Below are 25,006 nucleotides of genomic sequence, written 5' to 3'. Positions count from 1 at the left end.
AGGGCATAAAATGTCTTTCTTCTATAATGGTTAAGCCTCAGCATATTAGTCTTAGTATTTCTGCTTTCTAACAATATAACTTAATGTGGAAACCTAAACCATTCTTTACCATATCCCTAGTAAATATGCCAATGCTAGCCTTTCCCAGAACTTCTAGAAGATACAGTTCTTGTCTTATAAAACATCGTCATAAGTGTCGTGAGCAGGAAATTTAAATTATCTGATCATTATCTAGAAATAAAACTCCAGAAAATCTCAGATTTTCAAATACACACACACACACACTCTCTGTATATATATGTATGTATATTCTCTAAATATTTATATACACATAGATACATACATTCCTGAAAAGAGGGATTCTTAATCTAGAGCCTATGCATGTGAATCTTCTGGAATTACCAGCAAAATCTGTGTAGACGTGCATATAGCCATTTGGGACGAAGAGGTCCATAGCTATGTCAAATTCTCAAGGGGATCAATGACACAAATAAAGAGCTAATAATCTGTGTCCAGAAGCAAACAAAGAAAAGCCCCAAATCCCATTTCAAGAACCTAGATGACTAAGAAGTCATAAACACAAGACACAGCATTTCACAGAGATAGAAACAATTCATTAAAGTTGGCTTCACTCATCCCCCATATCCCAACCCAAGTACAGCCATGGACAACATCATGCCCTGCTGTACACCCTGGAAATCCTGGAAACCAACTTTTCTACTTCAACGACTATGTTTGTAGTTTTAACCTAGTAGATATTTAGTGACTATGGCTATTTTGCAGGAAGTTTGGTCATTTTCTCTGTGTGTAGGGGGGAGCAGGGGGCAGAGTGATACCATTCTCTTCATTTTTTTCAGTCTATAAATACAAAGTGAATGAAATTCCTTGCATTTCATTCACACAGCTAACATAGTTCTGTTCCTCCAGTCATTCTTCCAACCATAATTTAGCTTTTGAAGTATGGCCCTGTAACAAAACTTCATGTGTGCAGCCCGTAGTTGGGTGAAAAGTAAATATGTACAGCGATTTTTATTTGCAGCAGCCTCAAAACCTTGTGTTTGGAGGATGGGACGACAGTCGTTTCCCACGGGGAGGAGATCTTGGAATGATTAAGCCAGTCCTCACTAGAGTTCCACATTGCCAAAGGTCACAGATTCAGGGAACAAGTGAGGTTGCCTGTCCCTGTAGGACTCTGCAGGGTGCTCCCTAAGAGTGACCCAAATTGGGTTGATTTCCCTGGTGCATCACTTTGGAAAGCCTGGGAGCTCAAAACCCTCAAACTGAATTGGTTGGGTTGTTTGTCGTTGTGGGGTTTTGTTGTTTTGTTTTGTTTTTTGGTCCTGTTTGGGGGACAGGGGAGGAGTTTATTTATTTGTTTTAAAAATGGGATACCTGGAGGGCTCAGTGGTTGAGCGTCTGCCTTTGACTCAGGTCAGGATCCCAGAGTCCAGGGATGGAGTCTCGCATCAGGTTCCCTGCAGGGAGCCTGCTTCTCCCTCTCCCTCTGTCTCTGCCTCTCTGTGTGTCTCTCATGAATAAATTTTAAAAAATTAAAAAATAAAAAATGTATCTATTCGAGAGAGAAAACAAGGGGGAGGGGTGGAGAGAGAAGCAGACTCCGCATTGAGAAGGGAGCCCCAGTACGGGACTGAATCCCAGGACCGTGGGATCATGACCCCAGCTGACAGCAGATGCTTCACCCACTGAGCCACCCAAACACCTGCGAGGGAAGAATTTAAAAATGAGTGAAAATATCAGTGAGGGTGACAAAACATGAGAGACACCTAACTCTAGGAAACGAACAAGGGGGTGGTGGAAGGGGAGGTGGGGGGGTGACTGGGTGACGAGCACTCGGGGGGGGGGACACTTGGCGGGATGAGCACTGGGTGTTATGCTATATGTTGGCAAATTGAACTCCAATAAAATAAACTTAAAAATTAATAAAAATAAAATTTTAAAAATTAATTAATAAAATTTTTTTAAAATGTGCCCGAGATCCACAGGCCCCATAGGAAGGTCTGAGACATTCAGCTCCAGACCTGGCGTTGGCTGCGCCCGCCCAGCGCGTCCCACTGAGTCCAGGGCTCTGTACCCCGTCCCGTTTTTCCCTTCGAGGCCGTCCCTAACCGCCACGTTACCGACATTCACCCGATTATTATTCTTGAGCGACGCAGAGGGCCCGAGCACCATCCGGAGCCCCGGGCCCTCCCGAGCCCCCGCTCCCGGCGCAGTTCCCCCGCCATCCTGCAGGGGGCAGCCGGCCCGCGACCGCGCGGGCGGGGCCGCACCCTCCCGGCGGCGGGGCCCGAGCCTCGCGCCCTGTACGCAGCGCCCCCACCCCCGGGGGCCCGGCCGGCGCAGTCGCCCCCGCCTTCGCTGCCAGGGCCTTCGCCGTCCGCCTTTGCTCGTCACAACCGGCGGCCCCGGGACGCGGCTCGGGACCCCCCGGGGTAACGAAGCCGACGGCCCGCCCCGGGGACCGAGGAGCCCCCAGCCAGCGGCCCCCCAAGCCCCGCCTCGCCGCCAGCAGGCGGACTGCGCACGCGCGGCTCCCGCGCCCCGCCCCGCCCCGCAGGCCCGCCGCCGCCCTCCGGGGCCGCCAGCCCGAGCCTGCGAGCTCGCGGGGTCCCGGCGGCCCCTCGCCGCGCCGCCCCGCCCCGGGCCCGGCCCCGAGGCCCCGACGCCGCCTACCGTGAGCGGCCGCGACAGCTCCCGGCCTCCCCGCTGCAGGCCGGCCCGCGCCAACCCAAAGGCCTAGAGTGGAGGCCTCTCGGGCGGGGGAAGGGGGGCGGGGGGCGGGGCCCGGCGTGGGCGGGGCATCTGGGGCTCGGGGCAGGGGAGCGGGAGGAGCGCCGGGGGCCCGGGGAGGAGCGCTCGGGGCTGGGGAGCGGGAGGAGCGCCGGGGCCCGGGGAGGAGCGGGAGGAGCGCCGGGGGCCGGGGAGGAGCGCTCGGGGCTGGGGAGCGGGAGGAGCGCCGGGGGCCCGGGGAGGAGCGGGAGGAGCGCCGGGGGCCGGGGAGGAGCGCTCGGGGCTGGGGAGCGGGAGGAGCGCCGGGGGCCCGGGGAGGAGCGGGAGGAGCGCCGGGGGCCGGGGAGGAGCGCTCGGGGCTGGGGAGCGGGAGGAGCGCCGGGGGCCCGGGGAGGAGCGGGAGGAGCGCCGGGGGCCGGGGAGGAGCGGGAGGAGCGCCGGGGGCCGGGGAGGAGCGCTCGGGGCTGGGGAGCGGGAGGAGCGCCGGGGGCCCGGGGAGGAGCGGGAGGAGCGCCGGGGGCCCGGGGAGGAGCGGGAGGAGCGCCGGGGGCCGGGGAGGAGCGCCGGGGGCCGGGGAGGAGCGGGAGGAGCGCCGGGGGCCGGGGAGGAGCGCTCGGGGCTGGGGAGCGGGAGGAGCGCCGGGGGCCCGGGGAGGAGCGGGAGGAGCGCCGGGGGCCCGGGGAGGAGCGGGAGGAGCGCCGGGGGCCCGGGGAGGAGCGCCGGGGGCCGGGGAGGAGCGGGAGGAGCGCCGGGGGCCGGGGAGGAGCGCTCGGGGCTGGGGAGCGGGAGGAGCGCCGGGGGCCCGGGGAGGAGCGGGAGGAGCGCCGGGGGCCCGGGGAGGAGCGCCGGGGGCCGGGGAGGAGCGGGAGGAGCGCCGGGGGCCGGGGAGGAGCGCTCGGGGAGCGGGGCGGTGCCCCTCGGAGGCGCGCGCGGGCGCGTGAAGAGGGCCCTGCACAGAGCCCTGCACAGAGCCCTGCACAGAGCCCGGGAGGGCTCCCTGGATGTGGCCCTGTCGGCAGCTCAGGTCACTTACCGCCCCTACCTGTCCAACCAATTTTTTTTTTTTTTTTTTAATGAGGAGGGGCGCATGCCTGGCTCAGTTAAGAGTCTGCCTTCAGCTCCGGTCATGATTTCAGGGTGCTGGGACCAAGCCCCAAGTCCACCTCCGAGGTCCTTGCTCAGCAGGGAGTCTGCTTCTTCCTCTCCCTCTGCCCCTCTCCCCTCAAACAAATACAATCTTTATAAATAAATAAATTTTTTAAATGAGGAGGTTGAAATTCACTAGATAATCTCTCTGGTCCTCGCGCACTCAAATTGTTTGAGGGGGTCTTCCCCCACAAACCCCATGGTCGGCCTTCATCCCATATTTCTCCTTCTGCTTAACCCCATGCGTGTGCCCCGTCACCACGGAGAAACCTGCAGCCCCACAACTCATTATCTACTCTGTACAACTGATGGTTTTGTTTCTGCTGAATACCTGGGCCTGAAATAGTCTCCACATTCACTTTCCACAACCCAAAATCCTCCTCGTGTCGAGGCCAGCCTCAGTGCCACCTTTGTTTGCCCCTATCCATGGTCAGAATTCATTGTTGCTTCGTTTTTGCTCCCATAGCATTGTTTTAATGTTTATTATAGACTGCCTTTTGCCTTAGATTTTAGTTAGTGATTACATAAGTCTTTTTAAATGGTAAGTACCTTAAAGAAGGCAGGGACTGTGATTTATCCATATCTGTAATTCCAGGACCTTGCACATGGGAGACCTTTTCTTTTTCTTTTTTTTTTTTTTTTAAGATTTTATTTATTCATGAGAGACATAGAGAGTGAAAGAGAGAGAGAGAGGCAGAGACACAGGCAGAGGGAGAAGCAGGCTCCATGCAGGGAGCCCCATGTGGGGCTCGATCCCTGGACTCCAGGATCACACCCTGGGCTGAAGGCAGGCGCTCAACCCCCAAGCCACCTGGGCGTCCCATGGGAGGCCTTCAATAAATATTTCTTAAGTGAATGCTGGGGTTCGACTATAGAGAGTTCACATGCAGAATCTCATTTGTTCATTCCTGGCCCACTAAACCATGGCCCCCGCCTGAAGTTAGGCCTAATTAAAAGAAGGAAAGGCAACACACCTATCGAGAAATGAGCTTTAGATGGGCCCATTTCTCACACACATACACACACACACACCTCTACCCCTCTTTCTAGGAGAAATTAGAACCTGGGAGCTGAGTCTCCAGCAAGCTGGGAGTTAGGGCTAAACTAACCAGGGCAGGAGTAGGAGTCCTGGTAATCACTGGGACCCAAGTTCTCTGCTAGACTCAGGACACTGCTCCCCAAAGCCAGGCAACAAGTCGGCTGTCTCTCCTGGCTCAGAGGGCCCTCCTTCCTCATTCCCAGGGTCTTCAGGCAGCGGGCAGAGGCAACGGAGGGGCTGGGGGATGCAGGGATGCAACTTTTGGATGGGGAAAGGAAGCTCGTACTCTTTGGCACCCTTCTCCCTGGACTTCTCAGGCATCTGAGCCTTTGGGGCAGCAAAAGGAGATGGCATCCCTTGACCTAGGCCTCGCTCAAGTCTTGTACCTGCAAAAGAAACGTTGGTCAGGCCATTGCCCCATCCAAGGAGTGAGAACATCCTGGCTACTCCCCCCACTGTGCTGGGGCCTGGCCTCAACTTACCGGGAATGGTGTTCTCTAAGAGGAAGCCCAAGAGTCCTGCCAGGAAGATGGGCTCTGTGAGCAGCGAGCGCAGTAGCACATCCAAGGGGCTCCAGCCTACAGAGGGTTGGGGCCAGGCAGGAGGGGAACTCTGATCCGATGCAGGGTCAAAGAATCTATTTCTATACCTAAATCTAAATCTCAGGCTGAGAACAGATCTTTCTGAATTGTTATCTCGTCTCCCCCGGCCTTTGCCCCCCTACTCTGTATTTCCCTCATCTAGGCCCTTCCCACAAGATCCCAGCCCATCATCCTGTCTTCTGACCATCCACAGGCCCTCCAGATATATTTTGATAGTTCCAGGCTCTGGAAAGTTTGATATTAAAAGCCCCAACCATGGGGCACCTGGATGGTTCACTTGATTAAGCAGCCGACCCTCGGTTTTGGCTCAGATAATGATCTCAGGGCCCTGGGGTCAAGCCTGCTCCCAGGCTCCCAGCTTAATGGGGAGTCTGCTTGTGGACTCTCTCTCTCCCTCTCCCTTAGCCCCTCCCCCCACTAGCACCTTCTCTCTCCCTCTCTCTAAAATAAAAATAAATCGATCTTACAAATAAATATATAAATGCCCCAATCTTGCTCCCCACTTCTTACCTTCCATGCTCTAGCCTGGTTTTCTCAACCTCAATACTTACTGACATTTTGGACCAGATAGCACTTTGAGGGGGCCTGTCTTGTGCATTGTAGGATACTTAACAGCATCCTTGTACCTACTAAGTGCCAATAACAATCCCCTCCTTTTTTTGTAGCAACCAAAAATGTCTCTGGATATTTCCTGCAGGGGGAAATCCTCCTGTTGAGTGCCACTGCTATTAGCTAGGCTGCACTAACAAACTAGGGTATTTGCTGCTCCCTGGACATACCCTATGACTTCTTACATCTAGGCTGTTGTTTATGATGGCTCCCCCATCGGAAACAAGCTTCCTCTCACTAAATACGTTCAGATCTTACCATCCTTCAAACCAGCGAAATGTTACTTTCTCCGTAAAACCTAACTTGGATCATCTTAAACAGAAACTCCAGGAGCACCCCAGCTCCTTATCTGACCCTTTCCTGTTATAGCTGTACATAGCTCCTCTCTCTTTTACTAGACTGTAACCTCTGGAGGCACCTTTGTATCCCAAGGGGCTTATCTGATGCTTGATAAATATTTGCCATACGAAGGGATGAACTATTTACACCGCAGCCTAGGAAAGGGTGTGGGACCTGGAGTCCACAGAGCCTCCAAGCCCCGAAGCCTCCAGCCCCGGGTCTCCTCCTCTTCCCATCCCTCCTCCTCCCACCTGTGCTCATCAGGACCGGGGCCTCCCGAAGCCATCTTGGCAGCAGCAGGGCCATGAAGATGGAGAAGCCAACAATGAAGACATTCCGCCCAGAGTCAATGTCAGCCAGGTGGAAGCTGGAGAATCCAGTAGACAGAACCACGGCCTGGGTCACCCCAAGTACCCCACCTGTCTCGTAGGGAAGTAACCAAGGGGGTTGGGAAGGGCTGGCAGGGCAGGGAGGACTGCAGGGTGGGGCAGGTTGGGATGGAGACAGACAACTCATTTTCCAGTTACGCCAGAAGCCCACTCAAGAGGCCAAGACGTTGGGCTGGGAAAAATGATAGCTCGCTGCTATCCGTGTCAGGGGGGCTGTTCAGAAAGAGAGGGTGCCCGCCAGCCTCAAGCAACCAGCTGGGCCATCCTGGAGGGGGAGGGGAGTGCTGGTTCAATACCAGACCCGCTGATACGTCCACTCACCAAGCACAGGCAGCGGGATGGCGGTGAGGAGCTGGGCCAGCCTCGGGGAGAGCCCAAGCCCCACGCACAGCAGCCCCGCCAAGTGTGCCACTCTCCGAGATCCCGCCTAGGGGGAGGAGACATGCTGGAAGACACAGCCACCAATTCAAACAAAACTCTTCAAAGTTTTTGCCTGGCTGGCCCATCTCATCGTTTGGATCCCAACTCAAATGGGACCCTTCCAAGAAGGACTCTACCTGAAGGGTCCTCCTTTTCTCAACCACTATCCCACAACTACCCTGCTTTGTTTTCTTTTTTGTTTTTAAAGACTTTATTTTTAATTTTTACCCGCTTTGTTTTCTTTTTTTTCCCCCGCTTTGTTTTCTTGATAGCACCTATCACTCTGAAATTATCTTACATTTTTCCTTAAATTGTCTGCCTTTCCCTCTCTGAAGTGCCCAAGAGAGCAGGGACTTTATAAGACTTGATCTCACCAACTCCCAGCCCAGGGAACAGAAGGAGTGGAACGGTGGCTTAGTGTCTTCCTCACACTCCTAGCCCCTTTCCACTTCTAGGCACCTCCCTAAATGAGATGGTTGAGGTGGCGAGCGTGACAGAGTGCAGGACGCAGGTGGCAACCAGGCGGCACGAGTGTCCCCCCATCGCCCGCATCTCCTGCTCCCCTGCCCCCACCCCCACACACATACCTGGATAAGACTCACTGTGCCCACGTTGGGGAAGCTGGATGCAGTGCCCATTGGGCTCCCCAACATCCCGGCCAGCACACTGCCCAGACCCTCCAGGCTCAGCCCTCGACTGCACGCATGTGGAGGGGGCGAAGGCAATTGCAACAGCCGGCCACACAGGGCATAGCAGCCCAGGGAGCTGGTGGAGGCTGCCAAAGCCATGGAGATGCCTGCAGCCAGAGCCCTGGGTGTCAGCAAGGGCCAGGTCCACTCAGCTGGGGAGGGAGAAAGAGCTGTGTTGGGGCCAGACTCAAGGCTGGAGCACCTCCCTGCCTCCAAGGTTTTGTGCCATAGGAATCCTTGAGACCCCATTGTCTTTGAAGACAATCTCTTGCGACAAAACCAATAAACCCAGGAGAAACTCATCCCTTTACCATGGTCTACAAGGCGTCATGTCTCACCACACTCTGCCTCACTCCCTTCACTCCAGATATACTGGCCTTGTTTCAGGCCCTTTGTACTAGGTGTGTTGCTGGCTACCACAGGGCCTTTGCATGTGCTGTTCTCCCTCCTAGAACACTCTTCTCCCTGGCCTTCACTCTTTTAGCTCCTACTCATCTCTCACGTCTCAGCTCAGAGATCACTTCCTCAAGAATACTTTTCCTGATCTCTCGAATACAGAGTCTCCATGATAAGCTGTCATTACACAAGGTATCTCCCCATTGTCACACTTACCACATGCAATTTTACATTTACTTGGGTGATTATTTAATCAGGATCTGCATTCCCCAGCAGATATAACCTTCAGGGGTATCGGTACTGTGTCATATTTATCACCACGTCCCCTATCACATGCCCAGCACAAAATCAGCACACCACAGACCTCTGTTAAATCGACGAATGAACAACTTTTGTACACAACGCCTCAAAAGCAATTTGTATATGTAGGTCACCAACTCAAATGCCTGTGGGGGGAGGTAGCACAAAGGTGTAAGTTGGGTAAGGAGTATCAACAGGGAGCGGTGGGCCTGCAGATGTCTCTTCACACCCCCAAAAAACACCCGTGGCAAGGGGCTGCCATTGCCCCCCTCAGACTGGCAATTTCTCTCCCCCGTGTGTTTTGAGAAAACACAGGATTTAATTCAGAAATGAAATTCCCTAAATCTTGAGTCCAAAGAAATGAGGATGGAGGACGAAGAACGAACCTACCTGGGTGAGGCAGCCAGACCCATGGTGCCTTGGGGGACGCAGCCAGCTCTAGAGGGATGAGGCGCAGCCCCAGAAGGGCAGAGATGATCCACACACAGGCCACCGGCACCAGTACCTGAGGGGCAAAAACTGAGGCAGGAAAGAACCCCTCTCCCAGAACCTTCCAGGCCAGCCTTTGAGGGGTAGACAGAAGCCAAAAGATAGCAGGCTGAGCGAGCGTTCTATGCCATTCCTTCTCCCCTCATCTGTCCCTGGCCAGACTCTCACATACCGAGAAGAGCCGGAAGACAGGAATGGGAGTGTGGGGTGAAGAGTTTGAAGCTGGCCGCCAGGGGCACGGGGGTACCTGGCAGGAGCCCAGGTGCTGAGAACAGACCACCACGAGCAGGATAAGCCTAGGAGAGAGAAGGAGTTTTAGGAGCAAGAGGAGTGCCGGGTGATAGAGGTAAGAACGGAATAATTCGTTAAAAGGGGTCCCAGAGAAGAGAGGAAGGAGGATGTCTTGGGGGGAGGTTAGCGGGGGACAGTGTAAAAGCCAGGGAGGCCAAACGAATCCAGCCAAAATCCTGGATTCCAAATCCACAAGAGACTGGCCCTGCTCAGATGGCTGCTGAGTTGGGTAGGGCCAGCTGCTCTCCCCCCGCCCCCAGGTCCCGCACAGCCCACTGGTCACCACCCCACACCTCTCAGGACTTACGTACAGCAAGGCCAGGCCCCAGTGAGTAGAGCAGAAGAGGGCCACCTCCCTGTGGGCAGAGAACCCTGCCACCACCAGGCTGGGGGCCAGCACCAGGGGCCCACAGTGGGGGAACAAGTGGCCAGGACCCCCCAACAGCCCCAGCGTGCCCTGCAGCAGCCCAGATACCACCACAGCCCCGGACACCTGGAGGAGCCAAGAAAAAGAACAAAGAGGGAGCGTACTGCTCAACGAAGTTGACTTAGGCCTGGACTTTTTGATGAATTCTTGGGGGTGGGCCTCTGCCCTCGCTCCTTCCCCCAGACCATCTCAGTCCCCACCAGCTGGAAACAAGAACCGCCTCCACCCTGCCATCACCTCCAGCCCTCCTGCCTTCCAGCCCCAGGCACTCACCTCTCGGAGAGAAGTGTTCCAGAGCGCCAGGCCAGGGCAGCCAGGCCCCCCACACCGGCGCAGCACAAGGGAGGCTGGGACAGGGACAAGTTGGGGGTGTGGAGAGGACAGTGGTAAGCGGGACAGAACCCCAGTGTTCTACAGTCCTAGCTGGTGCTTGGCACAGCTCCAAGCCCCCACAGCCTGGTGGTTCCCATCCCCGCCCGCTCTCGATCCGGCACCCACGTACACCCGGAGGCTCAGATTGCCACCCCACCCCACCCTCACCCCTTGCCCTGGCTCTGTGCTCACAGTTTCCAGGGGTCTGGATGGCCAGAGGTAGCTTCTGGGTCAGCACCAGAGCAGGGACAAGGAACTCTAAGGATGGAGCCTGGACAAGAGGCAGCCTGTAGGAACAGCAGCCCTGGCAGGTCTGGAAACGCAGCAGCTGAAAGGACTCCTCAGGCCTCTCCCACACTCACACCAGTACACACACACACACACACACACACACACACACACACACACGTGGGACCCCGCCCCCTTCTCTTCAGGGAGTTCCCCTCACCTGCTGCCGACCCAAATTTGCAGGATGGTAGACACACCACAGGAAAAGAAGCTGGAGGCCAAGAGCTGGGCAGGGGAGGAAGAGAGCTCTCCTGGCGGGAGTCCTTGAAGCAGGAGCAGGTGGGAGGCACAGAGCAGAGAAGCCAGGACCAAGATATGCTGCAGGAGGAGGAATGGGATGGGTGGTCTTCAGGAAAAAGTGTAAATACCCCTTGCCAGAGGGCTTCTCAGGTCACACCTATCCCCGCAGAACTCTTCTTCAGCCAGCATCAACTCCTACACCTCTGCTCCTACCTGCAGAGCCAGAAGACAGCTGAGGCCCCAGGGAGGAGGCCCACACTGAGAAGCCCAAAGGTGAGAGGAGGGATTTTGAACAGCAGACTGTGGTGGCGACAGCGGTGATGGCAGTGGTGACGACGACAACGGCAGAGGAGCCAGGGCATCCTGCAGGTCCATGGATCGGAGTTGGATAGGATGGTGGGGTGATCGGCTCATGCAGCCCTGCTCTCTTCTTGTCTTGGCTGTCCTGGGCCAGAGTTAAGTAGAGAGTGTAAGAGGTCAGAGTTTGGATGAAGTTAGCTGCCTGGTGTGGGGAGGGGGTAGAGGTGTCAGTGAAGCGGAGCGAAGGGGTGAGGGATTTGGGGCTGGACAGGCCCTTTCACCTTTGCCCAGCTCTTGTGCAAATTCCATCACCCATTAACTGTGGAACCACATTCTAGACCCCTCCCCCCAAGAATCTCCATCTAGATCCCCTGTTCTACACTCTGCAACGCAGAGAGGAGGGGTGGGGAGAAGACGTATCAAAGATCCTGGGGAAGTTTTACAGTGTTCCTTCCTCACCACCAGCAACTGGAAAGATCAGTGTTACACCAGTTTTCAGCCTTTTCGGAGTCCAGCCCCCAGGACTCCCCAGGAAGGAAATGCATGGGTAACATCCATACATGGCACGTGGCAACAGTGACCACAACTCCGTGTAATATCCTCACCGTAACAGAAAGGAGAAATAAAGGTGCTTGATAACAAGTATCTCATATGTGAAAGCTTGGGCCCAGCTAAACAAGGAGACAATGTAATGCACTGCCAGCCCGCATGTCGAATCACCGTGGATGTGGTGTCTACAATGCCCACTGATACTGGTGCTTTCCTGGTGACTCACGTGCCACAAGCCACGCTGCCATTGGTGACCTGATGTTCCAAAATAACAAGCAAGTTCTTGGCAAAGTGCTGAACCAAGCAAAGTCCAGTTTTAATTTACACGTAGGTACATTCCTGGCAAACAGTCTTTTTCAAAATGTGCAAACTATCTCGTGTTTACGTGCTAAAAAGTTCTAGGTTCACATAAACAGGCTTTTCATATACATTATGTCCAGTGGGTCATTCAAGAGTTGCCTTGGGAATTCTTCATAATAAGGGAAGAGTCTCAAGCAGTTCAGGTTGCCTAGCATCCTGCACATAACAGCTAAACGCCAGCAGCATCCCTTCACATTTTTGCCTCAAAAAAATGCCTTGTAAGTTACCAGAATGCCCCCTAGGGGGCAGTACTACCTGTCCCAAATGCCCTCAGTCCAGGTGCCAGAAGGGTTATCCTTCCTCCAATGATAATTCAGCTTTGGACTCCTCTTAACACTACCCATTATTACCATGTGTCAGAGGAGACTGGAAGTCAGGGTAGAGAGAGGATGCTGATCTTGGCCTCTAAGGATCCACAAGGACAGGGCCCACCTCAGGCATCCCATAGGACCCAAGTCAAGCAACACCAGGGGCCCCAGGGTGCTGGAAGCAGGGATGAGGGGACGTTGGAAATGGAAGCCTGTAACCATTAAACAATACAGAAGTTTTTTTTTTTTCTAATTTGTTTTAGAAAGAGACAGAGAGACTGTGCATGTACATGCATGCTAGAACAGAGGATGGGCAGAGGGGGAGGGAGAGAGAGACTCTCAATCCGACTCCTCGCTGAGCATGGAGCCCAATGCAGGGCTCGATCTCAGGACCCTGAAATCATGACCCCACCCGAAACCAAAAGTTGAACGCCCAACCCACTGACCACCTAGGCGCCCCTCAAACAACAGGTAGTTCTAAAATGGGGCCCTGAGAGAATGAGTTGCAAGATAACGGGCTCAGGAAGTATAAAGGCTTAGAACACAGAGACGAGGGGGAAATTCTGCTAGGGCTGCCGCAGAAGAAAAAAATCCAGGCCGTGCAACTGAAACTGTTTATTGAAACCTCAGTTCTACAAAAGCGTGAAAAACCCAGATACAAAGCAGTGGCCACAGAGGCCTGTGAAGAGAACACCCAGGAGAAGAACCAGGGGAAGAGGAGAAGCCCAGGAGCAAAGTACTAAGAAGAGGTTGGAAGACAAAAGGGAAAGGCCTAAGGTCCCAGCAGTCCCTGGCTCCTTGAGGCTACATCTGAGGGATGGGTGTGGAGAGGGTTCCCCACCTCACCCAGCCTTCCCCCGGCAGATCCACCTTGGCCCTATCAGTCCCTGACTCTCCTGCTTCAGGGACATCACACAGGCCCCCAGTCAACTTTTCCTCCCTCCCTCACCCCACTTTTCCCCTTCCATCCTTAAAAGCCAAAGTTTAGAACCGAGGGATGTAGAGAGACAAGGAATCTTCTTGGTCTGGCTGTGACAAGGCCCTGGTCGTGACATGGCCCTGGTCACCAAGCTACAGCCTTCCCTGGTATCATCACTGCCCTGGCCAAGCAGCCAGCCACTGAGAGTGAGTGACCTTCAGTCCTTTGGCCCCACAGCCCCTTAAGCTCCCTCGCCTAGGAGGACAGGGACCAGCCAAGGACCCAGAGAGGTAGAGAGGATCTAAATCAAGCTTTGCCCCTCCAGGTTCTCAGGGACTCCCAGATCCTCTTAGTGTGTTCCTCGGAGGCCCGCCTAGCCTGGGAAAATGAAAGACTTGAGACGGGCTAGCTCCATGACACTGAAAAGGGAACACTGCTGGGGCTGGGGGAGCAGAGGGGGCATTGGGCTCCAGGGCCAGGGGGGAGCCAGGTTACGGGAGTGGTACCCAGGGTTGGGGGGCCCAGTGGGGACTGTATGGTTGGAGTGGTGGCAGGCGTGGCAGCTTGGGGTATCTCTCTGGAGCTTCTGGCAGAGGGGACAGTTATGGAGCAGAGTGGGAGGGGCAGGAGGGTCTGGGGGAGGCAATGGTGGAGGTGTCAGTGAAGCCAGAAGACTGCCCCAGAGTGAACGCAGCCCTGTGTCGCCTTCTAGGCAACTGGAGACATTAACAGGACGTGGCAGGCACTGTGGCACAGAAGAAGGTAGGCAGGGTTCCAAGAGGCACCTGGAGACCAGTCCAAGGTCGGGGGGGCCTGGGGAGGGGCTGCAGGACAGCCCCAAGGACTGATGAATTACGGCCACCGACGCCACCGCCAGGGCCACACTGCTCACATATGCCATAGCCAACAGGCAAGACAGCTGCAAGAGAGAATGTAAGAAAAGTCAGTTCCCAAACACCCTTCCCCTAAAATCTGCTTCTGACTGTCTTTAACCCACTCACTCCTTGTCCGAAAGCTTGTGCTCAAGTCAGAGCTGTCACCGCCTAGTCTCAAACCCCATCTCCCAAGACCTGCAGCACTTGCCCATCCCGCACCTACAGAGCAGTCCGCCCGCTCCAGGCCCCTCGCCTTCGCAGCCGTCCTCACCTTTGCCAGGCGCTGGCAGAGGGAGCCCAGGGCCAACTGCCAGGCCGGCTGCTCCAGCAGCACACACAGGTCTGTGTAGGTATACCAGCCCCGCCGCCGTCCCTGCTGCTCAGCCACACTGTTGGCAGGGGAGAAAGACAAGGGGCGTCTGCAGCTCTTCTGCAGCTGGCCCAGTGGCACCCTCATTCCCCTGGGGGCCCACCGGGACACACTGGGGAACTTGTTACATGTACAGATTCCTAGACTACCTGTTCATCCAGAAACTGAGAGTGAAACTGAGATCTGTGTTTTAAAGGAGCTTCTCCTGCCCTTCCATGGGTGATTACAAAGACGGCAGACAGGTTTAGGAGCCATTATCTTGGGCAATTTTCTTTCCTCTCTCCTCCCTCCCCCCAGTGACACAGACCCTTATTTCTGTCTCCTTCTTACGATTTAGGGCTAAGCCCCCAAATCCCTTGAGCCTCTCTCCCCAACTCTAGAACCTACCAGCTCTCCAGCCAGCTCAGCACCTCAAAGATCTCCCGAGGATCAGTATAGAGACGCCAATCCTGTGGGCAGGAAAACAAGGGCGCCAGACCAAACTCAGATTCGAGCCACAGTCACTGAATAACCAGGACCATGGCACCAACTACAACCACCACTCCGGCAGATACTTACTCTGCACTTCCTACGTGCAGATACTTGTTTCGAGAGCTTTTACATATTAACTCATTTAACACCATGTTATTTTGTTTCATAGTACACCCCTCAGTTAAAGGCAGAGATTGAAAATAATCCTAAGAACAGTTCATGCCCATAGGAAGCTGAGGGTTGTGAGGGAGAGAAAGTCTGGAGGCAAATATTCAGAATCCAGTGAGATAAGCTCTGACTCAGATTGTAACATGTAGGGCCTGAAGGAAGGGGTGGGGGATACTTCATTTCTGGCCTCACCATGCCAGGAACCTCCAAAGGCTGTGGTTGGTCCAGAAGGGCTGGGAAGGGAAGCCACTAATAAGAAAAGACACAAGGAAAAGAGGCAAAAAGAGAAACAAAGAAACTACAGAGCACTACCAGAAAAGGAAAAAAAGAAAGGAACATAACGAGAGCTCAGAGAAGCTGAGTGAGACAGAACAGCTACTCACCATGGCACTCAGGAAGCCCCGCTCCAGGGCGTTGAGAGTGGGCACGGCCACGCCCCCTGCCGCTCCCCATTCATCGTTGAAGACCTCCTCCTCCTCCCCTTCATCATAGAGGTACTTACTGGCCACCATCTACAGAGAAGCCAGAAGCGGTGTCACAGGAGCTCAGGGCCAGCCTCTGAGGGAGGGAGATGGAGGGGAGGGGGCGTCTTACCATGGAGATCAGGAACAAGTCAGAGGATGACACGTGCTGTAGGTAGCCTGGGTTTCGGTGCCGGAGCCGCTCAATGTACACCAGGGCAAGCATCATAGCACATGGGGAGATGCACGCCTCCCTGGGTGGCAGAAAGGATCTCTAATTAACCCCAAGGGTCTTTCAGCCCTTACCACCCTTACAACGCTCATCCCTGTGCCTTTACACCTTTGCTTTACAGATAAACACTTCCCTTTCTCTGGGGCCCAAACACTCTCTTGTCCTGCCGGCCTCAATTCCAGGCTCACCTGGACACATGAGCTACGTATTTCTTCTGGAGTCGACGAATAGGGCTGGGGGCTGCCTTCTGGAGCAGTTCCACAGCAATGTCTGCAGGAGGCAAAAAGGCAGGCAGATAGGCAAGCAACTCCTCCCTTACCACCTCACCCCCACGCACACCTAGTTCCCACTGCTATCAGCAGAAGAGTCGGATCAGTATAATCTGAGGCCTTAGGGACAGAACCACAGTAAAACAAAACAAATTCTCCCATCCTGAGACAAAAAGCCCATTTCACATTTGACTTTCAGCTCCTTCCAGCAGGAAGGGCTTATTTGCAGGTCACCTGAAATTACCCAGATTTGTCTTTCATCCCACCCATCTGAGAAAATAAACACACCTTGTAAATTTGGGATACATGTGTTACGTTGCCCATTTACAAATCAAGAGCGATACAAATTCGTAAGACAGTGATGTATTTTACTCATCTGAACTAAAAAAACATGTGAAAGGGAAACCCACTCCTTGTACCAAGTATTGGTAAGTTAGCTATGAGCACACAACACAGCTCGTGGGGTGTACACCCAGTCACTCTGGTGGCCTCTGACAGCCCCACCTTCATGCTTCTCTCTAACCACACAACACTAACCTGCCACGGGGCTGGAGAGCTCCTCCAAGCTGCAGTCAGCTTCCCAGTCCCAGCCATAGTAGAGTCTCCTTCGGATCCGAGCACTCAGTTTCTGGTGTCCTGGGAGGAACTGAAACGGCAGGTGGTGGCCGGTGAAGGCCAGGGAAGAAAGGCTACGGTGGAGATCCTGGCTCCGGGTGGGAGTGGGGAGTGGGGTGCGGGGCGGCAGGCTCGGCTCACTGCTAGGAGGCCCGTGTCCCCACCCCGCCCGGTTCTCGGGATTATCTGCCACCGGCGGCCTACCTAGGGGGTGGGGGGAGATCCTGCACCACGGGCTCGCCCCCGGGGAGGTCCTCCCGAGACAACCCTACCCCGTTCCTCTACCCCTGGGCCCAAGGCGCCAGGGCCTCGGGTAGGCATGGCTCGAGGGGCTCGCGCCCGGCTTCCAGACCCAGCCGGCAGGCAGGCGCGCTGGCGCCCGCGCTCGGCCGAGGGGAGCGCCCGGGGAGGCCACCGAGGGGGCGGGCCGCGCTCTCACCGTGAAGTCCTGGAAGCCGGTGAGGCAGAAGGTGCCTTCTTCGTCCCGCAGGAGCCCGGCCAGGTCCATCGCGCCGCCACCTGCCGCCCTGCGAACGTGGAAGGGAACGCGCGCGTGTCCGGGAGCCGCGGAGCCCTCGCCCGCCCGCGCCCTCCCCAGCGCAGCCCCGGGGCCTCGGCTCCTCGCGCCGGCGGCGGCAGGCGGGGCCGGGCTGGCGGGCGCCTCTTCCTGTTCCGCCCCGGGCGGGGCTCCGGGCTCGGCGATCCGGGCCCCGGCGCGGGGTGCGGGGTGCGGGGTGCGGGCCTCGGGGCCGGGGCGCAAACCTCACCCAGCGCCGGCCGCCCCCGCCCGGAGCTTCCTGCCGCCCGCTGCCCCCCCCCCCCCCGGCCGCCCCGAGCGCGGCGAGCCCTCGCCTGGGCGATGGGGACAGCCCCGGGGGCCACGCCTCGCGGGGGGTGACCTCGCGGGGGGTGACCGCGCCGGCCGCCTTCTGTACCGACGCAGACGTTCAAGTCACTGAAAAGCGAGATGCGCGACAACGAATTGCTGCCAAATGTTTTCTTGTCTGTTCGAAGCCGCACCTAACGTGCCTGGACAACACTTTTGGAAAGAACATACAGAGACGCTTCACAGCGCGTGCCCCGTGGTCGAGGGGGCGGAGGAAAAAACTTACGTCTCGCCGTATCCCTCCTTGTCCGGAGTTTGCTACATACAAGCAGGTGTTTTGTGGGGTCGCTGCAGAAATTAGGGATCACGAGGGGCTCTGGAGCCTCCGTAAACACCATGCACACGCGCCCCCAGAGCAAACAGCTCAACAGGATTCTATTTTTAGACTCACCCCGCGACCCCAACCTCCTGTTTGAGCGAGGGACTGGAAAGAGCTCCGAGAGGCGCTGGCAGCGGAGTTTACGGAAAGGGACGGGGAGGAAACTGCTCTTCAGCCTCGGTGAGGCTGTTTGAGTCGCTCGGGTCACGCGCCCGTGTTTGTTTACCCGCTGAGGGGAGGGACCTGGGAGGACCAGAAAGTCAGGGGCTGAGTAACAGGGCGGCCGCCGCCCTCCGCGGGCCGCAGCAGGTCCCACCCGCGACCCCGGGCATCTGGAAGCCGACTTGCTGCCCCTTCGGCCCGCAGCGCACCGGGAACACCGGGCCAGTCACGGGCCCCCCAGCCGCCCTGCCCGTACAGGGCGGAGAAATCGGGCGGGCGTGAGGCCTCGCGGCCCCTTTCGAGCCGGAAGGGCAGAGCAGCGCCGCGGCCCCAGCGCCGACGCGACTCCAGCAGCTGCAGCACGAACCTGCGCAGGAGCAGGGGGGCCCGCAGCCGCCTGCGCGCAGGCGCGGGCCGCGCTCTCCCGGCGGTTAGGGCGCGTCACGTGACGGGCTCGTCGTTCCGCCGTCACGTGACGGGCCTCGGCGGCCCGGGCTGCGCTCTCCGCGGCGTGCGCCCCCTTCCGCCTGACGCGCCCCCGGCGGCGGCCGCGCAGCCCTGGCTCCTCGCGAGCTCGGGCGGCGGCTGCGACGGGGCCATGGCGAGCGGCGGTGGCGGCGGCGGCGGGAGCACCGGCGCGGGGGGCGGCCCGGGGCTGGGCCTGAGCCTCGGGCTGGGCCTGGGTCTGAGCCTGGGCATGGGGGAGGCCAGCGGCGAGGCGGAGGAGGAGGCGGCCACGGCCGAGGCGGTGGGACGCCTGGCCACGACGCTGTGGCTGCGGCTCCGCGGCTGGGAGGCGGTGCTGGCGGCGGCGCAGCGGCTGCTGGTGTGGGAGAAGCCGCTGCACAGCCTGGTCACGGCGGCCGCGCTCAACGGCCTCTTCTGGTAACCGCCGCGGAGGAGGCGGAGGGGGCGGGGCCGGGCCGCGGGGGCGCGCGGGGGGCGGGGGCGCGGGAGCCCCGGGAGCCCCGTGTCGGTGCCCGGGCTTGCCGCTCGCCGCGGGGAAGCACCCCCGTCGGGGTTGCCCATCCCTCTCTCTGGGGTCTCGAGTTAGGCCCGGAGCTTCCCGTTCCCCCATCAGTGGGCGCTTTTCCGCCTTTCGCGGTGGATGCGGGAGGCTCAGCCGCTCAGCGCCGCGGTGCCCGTCTCTCCCGAAGGTTGCTCTCTTCGTCGTCCCTCCGGCCTTTCTTCCTACTCAGCGTCTCACTTTTGGCCTATTTTCTGCTGGATCTCTGGCAGCCTCGCTTCTTCCCGGACCTCTCGGGTGAGTGTTAACGTCGCCCACCAAGCCGTGTCTTGCGCTTGCCCCGTGCCCGACCCCGCCGGGTGGGTTGACTGGGGAGGAGGGCGAACGTGCGGCGGGCCGCCAGCGTCCAGGCACCACCACTTCTCCAGCTCAAAAATCCGTGTTACCGTGAGTGTAGTAAACAGCGTGGGCTCTACAGCCACATTGCCCGGGTTCCATTCGCCGTGTGGATGTGACCTTGTAATAGCGACTCAATTTGTGTTTGCCTCGGTTTTCTCTTCTATGAAACGAGGGTAATAAAATGTACTTAGTCAAGAGGGGAGGACTGAGCGAGCTCATAGGTGTTACGTGCTTATGATAGAGTTCCGCATATTAGAGGAATCATGGCAATGTTAGGTTCTTTTGTTGTTGTTGTTGTTGTTATTGGTGTTATTAAATAGGTATTTTTGGAGCAGTTAGATGTCAGGCTGTGTGAGCTGCTTGGGATGTAAACACGAGTAAAGTGTGTTTGAAAAGAGTGAAGTTTAGGGGCCCTTGGGTGGCTCAGTCGGTTCAGCATCTGCCATCAGCTCAGGTCATGATCTCTGGGTCCTGGGATCAAGCCCCTCATCCTGCTCCCTGCTCAGCAGGGAGTCTGTTCTGCTTCTTCCTCTTCCCCTACTGCTCCTGTTGCATCTTTCTCTTTTAAATAAATCTTAGAGCATGAGAGACACGCAGAGAGAGAGAGAGAGAGAGGCAGAGACACAGGCAGAGGGAGAAGCAGGCTCCATGCAGGGAGCCCGATGTGAGACTTGATTCTGGATCTCCAGGGTCACACCCTGAGCTGAAGGCAGACACTTAACCACTGAGCCACCTGGGCATCCCAATAGAGAAGTTTGGAGCACTTGGCTGGCTCAGTTAGTAGAGCATGTGACTCTTGATCTTGGGATTGTAAGTTCAAGCCCCACGTTGGGTGTAAAGATTACATAAAAATAATTTTAAAGAAAAAGAAGAGTGAGGTTTAAAGGAGTCAGGCATACAAATGCAAGCCATAATAACAATGTAATTCTTGTTGCATTTGGCATCTGAATAAAGTGCCCTGGGAATGCAGAGGTGGGGCAGTTATTCCTGCCCTGGGACATGTCTCCACTCAATAATTTTCCCCTCCTCTCTTTATAGCATCATCCCCAGAGGAGCCACACTCTGACAGGTGAGTGCAGGTCATCTCTTGAAGACAAATACCCCAGACCCTATCTTGCTTTGGTGCCAGTGTCACCACATTGCAGGGTGACACTACAGCACAGACCCCAGCATAGCAAATGGACTGGCAACAAGTTTGGTCCTGGGTTCCTGTTTAGGTGTTTGGGTGCCTGCTCCTTTGGGGGCAGAGGGTTGGAAACTCTGGGCTTTGCTTCCCAAGACCAGGCCAGCCTCCCTTTGGGAAGTGGGGTTGTCCACATGTTTAGACTGAAGATCTCCTTGGCATTCTCAGAGGGTTATGAGTGCCTAGGAAGCTGGTGTCTGAGGCTTCCAGGGGTCATGTCCTGTCTCCCCAGTGAGGGTGCGGGGTCAGGCGCCCGGCCGCACCTGCTGAGTGTGCCCGAGTTGTGCAGATACCTGGCTGAGAGCTGGCTCACCTTCCAGATTCACCTGCAGGAGCTGCTGCAGTACAAGAGGCAGAATCCAGCTCAGGTAACCTCCATGTCATAAAACAGTTTTCTGTGCTGTGGGGAAACAGAGGGGGTGTGGCAGATGGGGAGGAGGAACATGAAATCCCTGGATGGACACTGAAGGAAGAGGGCTGGTGCCTTTAAAGGCAACATTCACAGGTAGTGTCCTGGTACAGGAGTAGTCTCATTTCAGGAATAATGTGTTTGATGTTCTCATGCTGCTGCTTGTTAAGGCAGAGGCAGCTTGGATTATAGTTGTTTGGTGAGGTCTGGGGTAAACTTCTTGAATTGGTGGTCTTGGGCATCCTCTTAACTAGAGTGGATCACCACATCCCTAGAAGACATCCTTACCCCTGCTCCTGCCAGCTGAGCAGCAGTGTCTTGCCCAGGTGAATGGGGCGTATGCCTTTTAGCCTTGCTTCTCTCTGCAGTTTTGTGCTCGAGTTTGTTCTGGCTGTGCTGTGCTGGCTGTGCTGGGACACTACGTTCCGGGGATTATGATTTCCTACATTGTCTGTGAGTAGGGTTCAATCTTTGTCCTTCCCGAAGGCCCTTCTTTCTCTTTTACTGCACTGGATTAAAGGGACTGACTGACTCTAAGGGAGGGTGGTGCGTGCGCTCTCTCTTTCTCTCTTCCTCTCTGGTTGTCCATTCACGGAGATCTCCAGGGGATGCTGGAGAATTAGTAACAGCGGAAGAGTCACCTGGGGAGGAGAGTAGGAGATGTGGAGGGAGGAGGTTGGTACAGCCTCCAGAAAGCCTTCAGTCTTTTCTGTTTAGGAACTGGTTAAATGGGGGCCCTTAGGAAACAGGCACAGGGAGCTCTGAGTGAACTCTCTAACCCCTAGTGCTGAGTATCCTGTTGTGGCCCCTGGTGGTTTATCATGAGCTGATCCAGAGGATGTACACTCGCCTGGAGCCCCTGCTCATGCAGCTGGACTACAGCATGAAAGCAGAAGCTGATGCCCTGCATCACAAACATGACAAGAAGAGTAAGGGGCTCCTGTACCCAAGAGGGGATCCTGGGGGAGGGCATTGGTTTACGGCTCATGAAGTGCCTTGGAACTTCCTTTCCAGTTCCTTGGCCACGTCTGTCCTCCACCACGGTCTCTACTTGGTCACTACTCTGCTATTATTTCTCTAGAGCGGCAGGGGAAGAACGCACCCCCCGGAGGTGATGAGCCACTGGCAGAGACCGAGAGTGAAAGCGAAGCAGAACTGGCTGGCTTCTCCCCGGTGGTGAGGTCCAAGGGAGATGGGACGTCAAGTAGAACGCTGGAGGAGCATCCATTTCAGAGCAGCCACCTCCCAAGGGACTGGGAGTCAGTGGGGGGTATTTTTGAATAATTGGATCTCTTCTCACCTGTTGTGTTGTCTGGGTTCTCCTGCAGGTGGATGTGAAGAAAACAGCCTTGGCTTTGGCCATTACAGACTCAGAGCTGTCAGATGAGGAGGCTTCTATCTTGGAGAGTGGTGGCTTCTCTGTGTCCCGGGCCACGACTCCACAACTAACTGATGTCTCCGAGGGTATGAGAAGCCTTTTGCCCTTCCAATCTTCTTGTTTCCTGTTGTGGATGTTGGCTGTGCTCTTTGGCTGTCACCCCCGTAAATATTTCCTCTGGGAACTGATCCTCTAATTCGACTTCAAGCTCCTGAAAGACCTTAAAACCTGAGGCTGGTCCAGTATTCCATGTCCTGAGTTCTCATCTTTGAACTGAGTGCCTGTTGTGATGGTTCAGAACAGCAGGCCCATCCACCCATTCCTGACAGATGTTTGTTTCCTGCACAGATTTGGACCAGCAGAGCCTGCCAAGTGAGCCAGAGGAGGCCCTGAGTCGGGAGCTGGGAGAAGGAGAGGAGACCGAGCCGGCCCCCCCCGAAGACCTGCTGGGCCCCCCTCAGGCCCTCTCAAGGCAAGACCTAGACTCGGAAGAGGAGGAGGAAGATGTGGTAGCCAAGGAAACCTTGCTTCGGCTCTCGTCCCCCCTTCACTTTGTGAACACGCACTTCAATGGGGCGGGCTCTCCCACAGATGGAGTGCAGCTGTCCCCGGGAGGACCAGTGGAGACACTGAGCCCAGAGGCAGTGAGTGGTGACCTCACCACTGCACCGAGCACCCTGTCACCCCTACTTTGCCTTGCTGAGAGTGACCCAGCCCCCTCCCCCTCCCCCTCCATGCTCCCCCCTCTCCCCCAAGACTTGCCCCAGCCCCTGCCTGCCCCTGAGGAAGAAGAGGCACTCACCACGGAGGACTTCGAATTGCTGGATCAGGGGGAGCTGGAACAGCTGAATGCCGAGCTGGGGTTGGGGCCAGAGACATCCTCAGAGCCCCCCGATGCCCCACCCCCTCCATCCCTGGGGCCCGACACCCTGTCTCTGGTACAGTCAGACCAGGAGGCTCAGGCCGTGGCAGAGCCATGAGCCACGGGGGAAGGAGTTGCAGGCACAGTAGGGTTTCCTGGCTAGGGGCATCCCTGGTTCCTCTTCCCTGCTCTAGGGAGAGGGCATGTGTGGGGAAGCTGGCTGTCAGATGGGAGCCCATCCACCCTCCGCCTGCCTGCCTGCCTGCCTGCCTGCCTGCTGTCCCAGGCCTGGTACAGTGCCCATGCCTGGGATTGGTTTTAAGTTTGTAAATAATTTTACACTTGGGTTAGTGGATGTGAACAGGGCTAAGGGAAGTCCTTCCCACCCTGCACTTGCCTCCCTGCCTCATCTCTCTTCTCATTCCACTATGCCTCAAGCCCTGGTGGTCTGGCCCTTTCTATTTTCCTCCTATCCTCAGGGACCTGTGCTGCTCTGTCCTCGTGTCCCACTGGTGGTTTAGTTTGGGCACTTTATCCTTTTCCTCTCCTGTCCCATGTCCCTCTCTGCTTTATTTCCTGGCTGTGTCCTGTCCTTTGCAGCTCACTCTGCACTCTTTGCCAGCTCCTCCTTCCCAGCAGGCTGTGGCTAAGCTTCAAGGAGGCTCTTGTCTGGGTGGTACAGACTAAACCTGGAGTGGTAGGTCAGGCCAGTGGTTATGCGCTTAGGTCACTGTAGCTCACAAAAACTCCACTGCACCCTTGCCCTACTTCATCCCAACCTTCCCTGAGAAGGGAGGAGAGTGGGAATCCCACAGCACGTGCACCAGCACTGCATTAGTGAGCAGCAGCTCCATCCTGTTGGGATGAAGGGCTTTCTTACTATCCTAGGAAGGTTTAAAGAGACTGCTCTCTAGGGGCCATGGATGTTCCCAGTGTGGTGGGACCCCCCTACTAGGGTCAGGACGTGGACAGTAACATCTGTGCAAGTGTTGACTGGAAAAATAAAGTGTTGATTGGCTAGAACTGCTGCCGCCTGCCTGCCTGCCTCACTGCCAGCTGCCTCCCACACTGCTCTGTTCCCTCCTCGCCCCCCTGTCCCCAGTCTTGCTCCTGGCTATTTATATTTACTGTGGTGCAAAACTAGGCCAGAAGCAAGGATTACCCTAACAGCCCTAACTTGCCCTTAGTCATCTTCCCTGACAGCGTGATATGTTTAGTGAGATTTAGCATGTGTGAATAAAGTGTATGCAGGAGGAAATTGCCTCGTCTTCCCAATCAGTAGAAATTGAGGACCGTAACTGTTGTTTACTATGTCGCCTACAACCTTAATGTCTTCAGAAGTCCTTACCAATCCACGCTAACAATTAGCACGTTCAGCCATGGCTTCTGTATCCTGGGGACCCAAACAAGGAGGACTTCATGCCCATGTCAGAACTGTTTTGAGGCCAAAGTACACTAAAGAAATAGTATCTTAACACATTGAAAGCATAATATGTGCTCAGCAGTCTTCTGAGTAATTTATGTCTACTTTTTAAAAAAAGAGTGTGTGTGAGCAGGGGTGGGGGGAGCAGAGGGAAAGGGAGGGGGAAAGAATCTCAGGCCCACTGCCACCAAGGCGCGGCCCTCCACTCGGGAGTCCATCTCCTGAGCCTGAGTTCATGACCTGAGCTGAAACCCAAGAGCCAGAGCCACCCAGGGGCCCCAGTGATTTATATTTATTAACTCACTTTTTCCCTCATAATCCTGAGATACTCCATTTT

General features: G+C 56.2%; 4 protein-coding genes across 20 annotated transcripts in view; 1 reads left to right on the top strand and 3 right to left on the bottom strand.

Annotated features, from left to right (window-relative positions):
• NHEJ1 (non-homologous end joining factor 1) overlaps positions 1–2,829 on the bottom strand; it is an 83,060-nt gene extending 80,231 nt beyond the window's left edge. Inside the window, exon 1 of one of the 2 annotated variants that reach the window (XM_072742930.1) lies at positions 2,692–2,829. Coding sequence is in view for 1 of the 2 variants with exons in the window: in XM_072742931.1 (XP_072599032.1) it covers positions 2,149–2,190 (42 nt within the window). In the remaining variant the exon portion in view is untranslated. Of the gene's footprint in view, positions 1–2,148; positions 2,439–2,691 lie in introns of those variants that run through there. The other variant, XM_072742931.1, reaches the window with a different exon arrangement.
• A 1,680-nt stretch (positions 2,830–4,509) lies between these two features.
• Positions 4,510–11,308, bottom strand: SLC23A3 (solute carrier family 23 member 3). Of its 3 annotated transcripts, XM_026002127.2 has the most exons (12): positions 10,998–11,308; positions 10,705–10,862; positions 10,449–10,543; positions 10,158–10,231; positions 9,769–9,950; positions 9,339–9,462; positions 9,068–9,182; positions 7,880–8,133; positions 7,194–7,299; positions 6,735–6,902; positions 5,416–5,511; positions 4,510–5,319 (listed from the first exon to the last, which is right to left on the bottom strand). In XM_026002127.2, exons 1-12 carry the CDS (start codon positions 11,196–11,198, stop codon positions 5,030–5,032), a joined length of 1,863 nt encoding a protein of 620 aa, XP_025857912.2. In that variant the 5' UTR covers positions 11,199–11,308; the 3' UTR covers positions 4,510–5,029. The 3 variants fall into 3 exon arrangements, with proteins under 3 accessions (XP_025857912.2, XP_025857916.2, XP_072598289.1); XM_026002131.2 differs by lacking the exon at positions 7,880–8,133 and having other exon boundaries at positions 9,068–9,115; positions 9,335–9,431; XM_072742188.1 differs by lacking the exons at positions 9,339–9,462; positions 9,769–9,950.
• A 1,593-nt stretch (positions 11,309–12,901) lies between these two features.
• CNPPD1 (cyclin Pas1/PHO80 domain containing 1) lies at positions 12,902–18,472 on the bottom strand. 14 transcript variants are annotated; one of them, XM_072742195.1, is made up of 12 exons: positions 18,416–18,438; positions 17,959–18,129; positions 17,794–17,855; positions 17,121–17,208; positions 16,604–16,712; positions 15,986–16,067; positions 15,699–15,819; positions 15,488–15,616; positions 15,297–15,353; positions 14,853–14,914; positions 14,367–14,484; positions 12,902–14,139 (listed from the first exon to the last, which is right to left on the bottom strand). In XM_072742195.1, exons 4-12 carry the CDS (start codon positions 17,187–17,189, stop codon positions 13,594–13,596), a joined length of 1,293 nt encoding a protein of 430 aa, XP_072598296.1. In that variant the 5' UTR covers positions 17,190–17,208; positions 17,794–17,855; positions 17,959–18,129; positions 18,416–18,438; the 3' UTR covers positions 12,902–13,593. The 14 variants fall into 14 exon arrangements, with proteins under 14 accessions (XP_072598296.1, XP_072598295.1, XP_072598294.1 ...); XM_072742194.1 differs by lacking the exon at positions 18,416–18,438 and adding an exon at positions 18,258–18,392; XM_072742193.1 differs by lacking the exon at positions 17,794–17,855 and having other exon boundaries at positions 18,416–18,472.
• On the top strand, positions 18,440–24,750 carry RETREG2 (reticulophagy regulator family member 2). Its single transcript, XM_072742189.1, has 9 exons — positions 18,440–18,933; positions 19,206–19,312; positions 20,453–20,483; positions 20,830–20,965; positions 21,375–21,459; positions 21,792–21,935; positions 22,088–22,182; positions 22,335–22,470; positions 22,733–24,750. The coding sequence occupies exons 1-9, from the start codon at positions 18,647–18,649 to the stop codon at positions 23,362–23,364; spliced, it is 1,653 nt and encodes a 550-aa protein (XP_072598290.1). The 5' UTR covers positions 18,440–18,646; the 3' UTR covers positions 23,365–24,750.
• The last annotated feature ends 256 nt before the right edge of the window (positions 24,751–25,006 follow it).

Source organism: Vulpes vulpes, chromosome 16 (assembly GCF_048418805.1).
Source record: "Vulpes vulpes isolate BD-2025 chromosome 16, VulVul3, whole genome shotgun sequence".
NCBI classification, from domain to species: Eukaryota; Metazoa; Chordata; class Mammalia; order Carnivora; family Canidae; genus Vulpes; species Vulpes vulpes.
Note: the sequence above shows the minus strand (reverse complement) of the source record. Positions and strands in the feature narration are given on the sequence as shown.

Bases quoted from the DNA above. Each gene is read 5' to 3' on its own strand.
- SLC23A3 (XM_026002127.2), bottom strand. From the start codon at position 11,198: ATGAGCCGATCACCCCACCATCCTATCCAACTCCGATCCATGGACCTG. The intron at 9,463-9,768 runs GTACGTAAGTCC...TCTCTCTCCTAG, and splicing joins CACTGGGGCCTGGCCTTGCT to GCTTATCCTGCTCGTGGTGG. The intron at 6,903-7,193 runs GTGAGTGGACGT...CCTACGAGACAG, and splicing joins CATCCCGCTGCCTGTGCTTG to GTGGGGTACTTGGGGTGACC.
- CNPPD1 (XM_072742193.1), bottom strand. From the start codon at position 17,189: ATGGACCTGGCCGGGCTCCTGCGGGACGAAGAAGGCACCTTCTGCCTC. The intron at 15,820-15,985 runs GTGAGCCTGGAA...TCTGCCACCCAG, and splicing joins TACGTAGCTCATGTGTCCAG to GGAGGCGTGCATCTCCCCAT. The intron at 14,915-15,296 runs GTGAGGCCAGAA...TCCTGCCCACAG, and splicing joins CTTTGGAGGTTCCTGGCATG to GATTGGCGTCTCTATACTGA.
- RETREG2 (XM_072742189.1), top strand. From the start codon at position 18,647: ATGGCGAGCGGCGGTGGCGGCGGCGGCGGGAGCACCGGCGCGGGGGGC. The intron at 19,313-20,452 runs GTGAGTGTTAAC...CTCTCTTTATAG, and splicing joins CTTCTTCCCGGACCTCTCGG to CATCATCCCCAGAGGAGCCA. The intron at 22,471-22,732 runs GTATGAGAAGCC...TTTCCTGCACAG, and splicing joins ACTAACTGATGTCTCCGAGG to ATTTGGACCAGCAGAGCCTG.